We start from the raw sequence: 6,923 nt of genomic DNA on the forward strand, positions 1-6,923 counted from the left end.
CCCACCAGGACCACCCAGTCCCGCTCGCGTCCCTGCACAGACACCCCAAAATCCCACCCTGTGCCTGGGAGCGTTGTCCAAACGCTCCCCGAGCTCTGGCAGGGTCGGGGCTGTGACCGCTGCCCTGGGCAGCTGTTCCAGCTCCTTCCCGGCTGGCTCGGGGCTCTGGCAGAGGCTGGACCCGGGGGAAAGGGGAGCGGGTGTCCCTGGGCTGCAGGAGCCCCGGGCTGCAGGAGCAGGAGCTGCTCGGGGCAGGTTTTCCTGCCCTTGAGACACAAACGGCTCCACAGGAACGCGGCAGGGGACCAGCCTGGCCTGGGCTCCAGGGACTGCAGGGAATGCTTCTGAAACAACCCAGCTCTCCCTGACCCTGCCCAGCCAGCACAGCCCCCGGAACACGGACAGACGGGGTCTGCCTGGCGTTATTTATTTATTTTTCATGTATTAATTTAATCCGCCTGCTGTTTATTTATTCATTCCGTTATGTCTCTCCTCCAGACCTGTCCCTGAGCGAGTGGCTCGGCTGGGGCTGCGTGCCGGGGTCAGGACGTGCTGCGGGCGCAGAGGGACCCCCCCAGCGCCGCCGGCTGCTCAGGAATCCGGCAGCTGGGAGCGGGCTGGCTGTCCCCGCCGGGCCGGGAGCGCGGGGACCGGCCGGGCTGCGGGGGCCCGCGGGCATTGCCTTACATGGCCGCGTCCCCGGGACACCGCGGGCTGTGCCGGCGGAGAGGCACCGGGCCTGGCACCGGGGCACGGCGGGGTCAGTCCGGGCTGGGGGGCTGCCAGCGGCACCTCCGTCGTGCCAGGGAGGTGATGGGATGTCTGTGCTCCCCGTCTCCACTCCTGCAGTGCCAGCTCCCCTCCTGCTCCCAGCCCCCAGTGCCACCTCGTGCTCTCTGCCACAGTGGCTCTGGTGTGCTGGTGGCCACTGGAGACTGTGGAATCATGGAATGTCCTGAGTGCGAAGGGACCCACAAGGACCATCCAATCCAACCCCTGGCCCTGCACAGACACCCCAACAATCCCACCCTGTCCATGAGAGCATTGTCCAAATGCTCCTTGAGCTCTGGCAGGGTTGGTGCTGTACCCACTGCCCTGGGGAGCCTGGTCAGTGCCCAACCACCCTCTGGGGAAGAACCTTTCTCTGATACCCAGCCTAAGAAGACACCGTGTCCCTGGTCACCGCAGGAGTCCCTGGCAGTGCCCCGCCGAGCTGAGCTGGGCGGCACGTGGGGCACACAGGGCATCCCTGCTGGCACCTCGCTCCTTGGATCTCCTGGACGCCCGGTGGGGACCCTTCCCAGGTGGGGCAGCTCCCGCTGCAGCCGAGAGGCACCGGGAGCCGGTCTGGCGGCGCCGGGCAGCTCTGCCGGGTCCTGCTCGCAGACGGGAGATGCTCGGGGGGGGGGGGGGGGCGGGTGGAACCGGAACGCCGCGACCTGTCCTCGGGGCGGGGCCCGGCTGCGCGGGGCTCGGGGGTCGCCGCCCCCAAACACAGACCCTGACGCATCCAGCTGATCGGTCCGGGGAGCGGCCGGGACCCGACAGAGCCCAAGGACCCCCGTCCCGTCCCGCCCCGCCGCGCTCCGCCCCGTCCGGGGGCGCAGGACCGGCTCTGCCACACTCCGCTCCGCCTCGCTCATCGCCGGGGCCGAGCCGGGCCATGCCGTGCGGGTCCTGGGGATCGGGCCAGGCCATGCCGTGCGGGACCAGCCCGGGAGCGGCGCTGGCGCTGCGGGTCCTGGTGCTGTGCGCGGCGCTGTGCGCGGGCCCGGTGCGGGCGCGGCCGCCTCCCTTCCCCTTCTGGGACCCCGCGCTGCCCTGGCACCGCCGCCTCGACGACCTGCTGGGCCGGCTGAGCCCTGCCGAGCTGGTGCTGCAGGTGAGGGGGCGGCGGGACCCCCCCGGGGACCCCCGCGGGACCCCCCGCTCAGCGCCGCTGCCCCGCAGGTGGCGAGGGGGGGAGCGATGCGCAACGGCCCCGCGCCCCCCATCCCGCGGTTGGGCATCGCGCCCTACAACTGGAACACGGAGTGTCTCCGGGGCGATGCCGAGGCACCTGGGTGGGCCACGGCCTTCCCACAGGCGCTGGGGCTCGCTGCCACCTTCAGGTACGGGCACCGGGGCACCCGGGGGTGTGGGACGTGACCTTGTGAGACAGGTCCCCCCTCGTCCGCTCCTCCTGACACCCCCCTGCCGTCCCCACAGCCCTGAGCTCATCTACCGGGTGGCCAACGCCACGGCCACCGAGGTGAGAGCCAAGCACAACGACTTCGCAGCCACCGGCCGCTACGGGGACCACACCGGGCTCAGCTGCTTCAGCCCCGTCCTGAACATCATGAGACACCCGCTGTGGGGCAGGAACCAGGTGCCAATGGGGGGGGGTGGCCCCTGGCCGGGATCAGGCCACGCGGGACCATGGCCAACCAGCTGGACATGGCAGTGGGGACATGGGGCTGGGGGTCTCGGTGATGACCCGCCTGCACCTCGGCCAGGAGACCTACGGGGAGGACCCGTTCCTGAGCGGGGAGCTGGGCCGCAGCTTTGTGCAGGGGCTGCAGGGCCAGCACCCCCGCTACATCAAGGCCAGCGCCGGCTGCAAACACTTCAGTGTGCACGGGGGCCCTGAGAACATCCCCGAATCCAGGCTCAGCTTCGACGCCAAGGCGAGTGCGGCGGGTCCAGGGGTGGCAGGAGGGCAGGTGACACTCCAGGTGCTGACCCTGCTCTGCTGCGGCGCTTGCAGGTGCTGGAGCGGGACTGGCGCATGACCTTCCTGCCCCAGTTCCATGCGTGTGTCCGTGCTGGCTCCTTCAGCTTCATGTGCAGCTACAACAGGTTGGGAGCACGGTGGGGGCCACATGGGCTGGGCTGCCCATGGCATGGCCGGTGCCTGGCTCTCCAGGCTGCCCCATCCCCTCTCCGACAGGATCAACGGTGTTCCCGCCTGTGCCAACAAGAAGCTGCTGACAGACATCCTGCGTGGCGAGTGGGGCTTCGAGGGGTACGTGGTGAGCGATGAGGGGGCCCTGGAACTCATCATGCTGGGGCACCACTACACACACACCTTCCTGGAGACGGCAGTCGGTGAGCTCACGGGCTGGGTGTGGGGTCCCCGGGCATCCCACGGCTGTGACGGGTGTTCTCCCTTCTCTCCGGCATGGCAGCCTCAGTCAACGCCGGCTGCAACCTGGAGCTCTCCTATGGCATGAGGAACAACATCTTCATGCACATCCCTCAGGCTCTGGCCATGGGCAACATCACGCTGCAGGTGAGCCAAGGGGAGCAGGGCTGGGGGCATGGGCAGGGAGCCCGGGCTGTCCCTGCCAAGCACAACCGAGGTTTTGGGGTTGGGGTCTCCGCAGATGCTGCGTGACCGAGTCCGGCCCCTCTTCTACACGCGGATGCGGCTGGGGGAGTTCGACCCCCCAGAGATGAACCCCTACAGTGCCCTGGACCTGAGCGTGGTGCAGAGCCCTGAGCACCGCAACCTCTCGCTGGAAGCTGCTGTCAAGAGCTTTGTGCTGCTGAAGAACATTCGGGGCACTCTGCCCCTGCGGGCCCAGGACCTGCCCGGCCAGCGCCTCGCGGTGAGCCCCTGCACGGGGCAGGCAGGGGGACACGGTGACCCAGGGGCTGCTGCTGGCTCCGTACCCCGCTCACACAGGTGGCACAGGGCTGCCAGTGCCCACCATCACCCCTCTGCCCTCCGCAGGTGGTGGGTCCCTTCGCTGACAACCCCAGGGTGCTGTTCGGGGACTACGCGCCGGTGCCAGAGCCTCAGTACATCCACACTCCCCGGTGAGACAGCGCGGTGCCACCTCGTGTTCCCCTGTCCTGGGCACTGCCTGAGGCCGCTGCTGGAGCCGCTCATCCCTTCGCTGGGGGGGCATCCCCAGTGTGCCCTGAACCTGGGTAGAGCAGCCCCTCTCCCCTCTGCTCTTCCCTGGCACAGGAGGGGGCTGGAGACGCTGGGGGCCAACGTCAGCTTCGCGGCGGGCTGCGGCGAGCCCCGGTGCTGGCGGTACTCCCGGGCACAGGTGGTGGGGGCGGTGGGGGCAGCTGACGTGGTGGTGGTCTGCCTGGGCACAGGTAGGTGGGAGCACCCGGTGGGCACTGCCAGGGGAAGGGGAGTGCTCTGGGAGAGAAGGGGTGCCCGTGAGCTCCCTCTGAGGTGGGCAGTGTCCCTCTGCCCTGTCTGCCTGCAGTGCCCCGGGTGGGTGTAAGGGGCTGTCCCTTGGCTGTCCCCACGCAGGGGTGGATGTGGAGACAGAGGCGAAGGACCGGAGTGACCTGTCCCTGCCAGGGCACCAGCTGGAGCTGCTGCAGGACGCCGTGCAGGCAGGTAGGGGCTCTGTGGGGCCCAGCGAGTGGGGCCACAGCCCTCCCAGGTGTTGCCCATCCACGGGACACCCTGGAGCCATCCCAGCAGTGCCACTGGAGGGCTCTCAGTGACAGCCACCTCCCTGCAGCTGCCGGGCGCCCCTTAATCCTGCTACTGTTCAACGCGGGGCCCCTGGACGTGGGCTGGGCACAGGCACACGACGGTGTGGGGGCCATCCTGGCCTGCTTCTTCCCTGCCCAGGCCACCGGCTTGGCCATCGCCAGGGTCCTGCTGGGCGAGGCGGGGGCCAGCCCGGCCGGGCGGCTGCCGGCCACATGGCCTGCAGGCATGCACCAGGTAAGGTGGGGGTGCTGGTGGCACCTGTAGCCCTTTCCTGCCTCGGTGGCCAGAGCAGTGGTGGGATGCAGGGCTGGTGCTTGTCCATGGCCACCCAGCCCTGCCCTGCTCCACTGCCCCGTGTCCTTCAGGTGCCGCCGATGGAGAACTACACCATGGAGGGACGGACGTACCGGTACTACGGGCAGGAGGCCCCGCTCTACCCCTTTGGGTACGGGCTCTCCTATACCACCTTCCACTACCGGGACCTGGTGCTGAGCCCCCCGGTGCTGCCTGTCTGTGCCAACCTCACCGTGTCTGTGGTGCTGGAGAACACGGGGCCGCGCGACGGCGAGGAGGTGGGCACGGCTGCTCTGCACTGAGCTGGCTGTACGGGCACGGATGTGCCCTGGCTCTCCCCTGCCAGGGGGCTGCCGGGGGGTCCTGTGGCACTGACTCTTGTCCCTCCGGGCAGGTGGTGCAGCTGTACCTGCGCTGGGAGCAGTCGTCCGTGCCGGTGCCACGCTGGCAGCTGGTGGCTTTCCGGCGCGTGGCTGTGCCGGCCGGCCAGGAGACCAAACTGTCCTTCCAGGTGCTGGCCGAGCAGCGCGCGGTGTGGGCGCAGGGCTGGCTCCTGGAGCCTGGCACCTTCACCCTCTTTGCCGGGGGGCAGCAGCCGGGCCAGCGGACGCGGGCGCCCTCGGAGGTGCTGAGCGCGCGGTTCGGCGTCACCGGCACGGCCCGGCCCCTGCGCGGGTGCTGACGGTGTGGTGGCAGCGGGGCGCTGGCCGAGGGAAGGGGTGCGAGGTGTGCCACGGGGAGCTCGGGGGTCGTCTGCCCTGCAATAAAGTGCTGGTGCTCCGCGGTGGCTTCGTGGGGCCTCCTCCCCTCTGTCCCCCTGGCGCAGTGCTGGGATCCTCCTGCAGCAGGACCACAGTGCCCTTCCTCTGCCTGGTGCCATCCCTGTCCCACCCCCTGCACCCCACACCCTGCCCATGCCCCACATAGGCCACCAGGCAGTGGCCGGGCAGCGTGTGCCGTGGCCGCACATGCCTGTGCCTCCCGCTCTATTTTTAGCTGCTGGGCTGCTCCAGCGCATTCCCTGTGCAGAGGGAGTGGGTCACTGGCAGCCCTGGGAGGCTCGGGAGGGTAGGGACTGGCCTCTCTCTTGTGCGGGCAGGATCTGTCCCTGGCAGGGTACAGCCAGGGCAGAGGTGCAGCGGTGGGAGCGACCGAGCCCTGTGCTGGTCAGAGGGACAGATCCAACCCTACAGCAGCTCAGGGGCTGTGGGACAGGGCTGGGATAGGATTCCTGAGGCAGTGCTGGCAGGGAGCCGGAGCCAGGCAGGAACTCCTCCGGATGGTGTTGGAGGACTCTGATCTCCTTCAGCCCTGGGGCCAGAGGCCAAGGTGGGGGTGGCGGGGAGCGCGTGGGGCTGCCCAGGCCTGACCCCATGACATCAGGACACTAATTACAGATGCGGCTTGGGATAATTAGAGAGCGGGCGGGCGCGGGCTGTGGCAGGGCAGGGCAGGGCTCAGCCCATCGCTGGCCCATTTGTCACCGGCACCCAGGGGGGACTGTCCTGCAGCAGCCGGGATTTGCCACCAGGCACGGTGTGGCCCCACGGCAAGATGCCGGTGGGCTGGTGGCTGCCCTGGCACGTTGCTGGCGACGGGCTCCTGCTGCACCCTGGGACAGGACACAGGGACAGACACTCACCCCTGGGGTCCTGCTGGGTCACTGCCCCAGCGCTGGTGGGGGTCAGCTGGAGTGTTTTGGGGACAGGGGTTCAGATCAGCCCTCGTTGCCACAGTTTCACAGAGCAGCAGGGTGGGAACAGCCTGTGGCCAGGGCAAAGTCCTGGGGCTGAGGAGAGAGGTGGGGGCAGAGGGGTGGGGAGCGAGTGGGATGGGGTGTCCCACGCGGTTCTTTGCCCAGAGGTGCTGGGGGGGTTTGTTTGCCATCCTCATCCCTGTTTGCTCCCAGCTTCCCAGCTCACACCGGCAGGGCTGGGCTGTGTCTGCAGTTGTCCTTTGACTTTGGGGTGCTCAGCCCGTTGGGTCCCCACAAGCAGCGTCAGGGCCGGGTGCTGGGCACGCTGAGGAGGCCAGAACCACGGCTGGAACCCAGCCCGCGGGGTGCAGCCCCCTCCCCACTCTGGCCCAAGGGAGCCATGGCAGTGCTGCACCCCAGGCCACGGGGTGAGGAGCACGGGGAGTGCCGGGACGTGCAGCTGCTGGGGCTGGGCACAGTGCTCAT

The 6,923-nt window shown here is 69.1% G+C and overlaps 2 protein-coding genes across 2 annotated transcripts in view; one reads left to right on the plus strand and one right to left on the minus strand.

Moving 5' to 3' along the window:
* TRAPPC3 (trafficking protein particle complex 3) overlaps positions 1-206 on the minus strand; it is a 6,104-nt gene extending 5,898 nt beyond the window's left edge. The window contains exon 1 of the mRNA XM_017828425.1: positions 58-206. The gene's annotated coding sequence lies outside the window, so the exon portion shown is untranslated. The remainder of the gene's footprint in view (positions 1-57) is intronic.
* Positions 207-1,663: 1,457 nt separating this feature from the next.
* Positions 1,664-5,482, plus strand: LOC108503859 (probable beta-D-xylosidase 2). The gene is made up of 14 exons (XM_017828255.1): positions 1,664-1,882; positions 1,951-2,111; positions 2,209-2,368; positions 2,496-2,666; positions 2,747-2,838; positions 2,930-3,087; positions 3,168-3,271; positions 3,366-3,590; positions 3,716-3,801; positions 3,956-4,092; positions 4,256-4,345; positions 4,473-4,681; positions 4,813-5,019; positions 5,136-5,482. The coding sequence occupies exons 1-14, from the start codon at positions 1,664-1,666 to the stop codon at positions 5,421-5,423; spliced, it is 2,307 nt and encodes a 768-aa protein (XP_017683744.1). The 3' UTR covers positions 5,424-5,482.
* The last annotated feature ends 1,441 nt before the right edge of the window (positions 5,483-6,923 follow it).

This window comes from Lepidothrix coronata, unplaced genomic scaffold (assembly GCF_001604755.1).
Source record: "Lepidothrix coronata isolate B3197 unplaced genomic scaffold, Lepidothrix_coronata-1.0 Scaffold147, whole genome shotgun sequence".
Classification (NCBI taxonomy): Eukaryota; Metazoa; Chordata; class Aves; order Passeriformes; family Pipridae; genus Lepidothrix; species Lepidothrix coronata.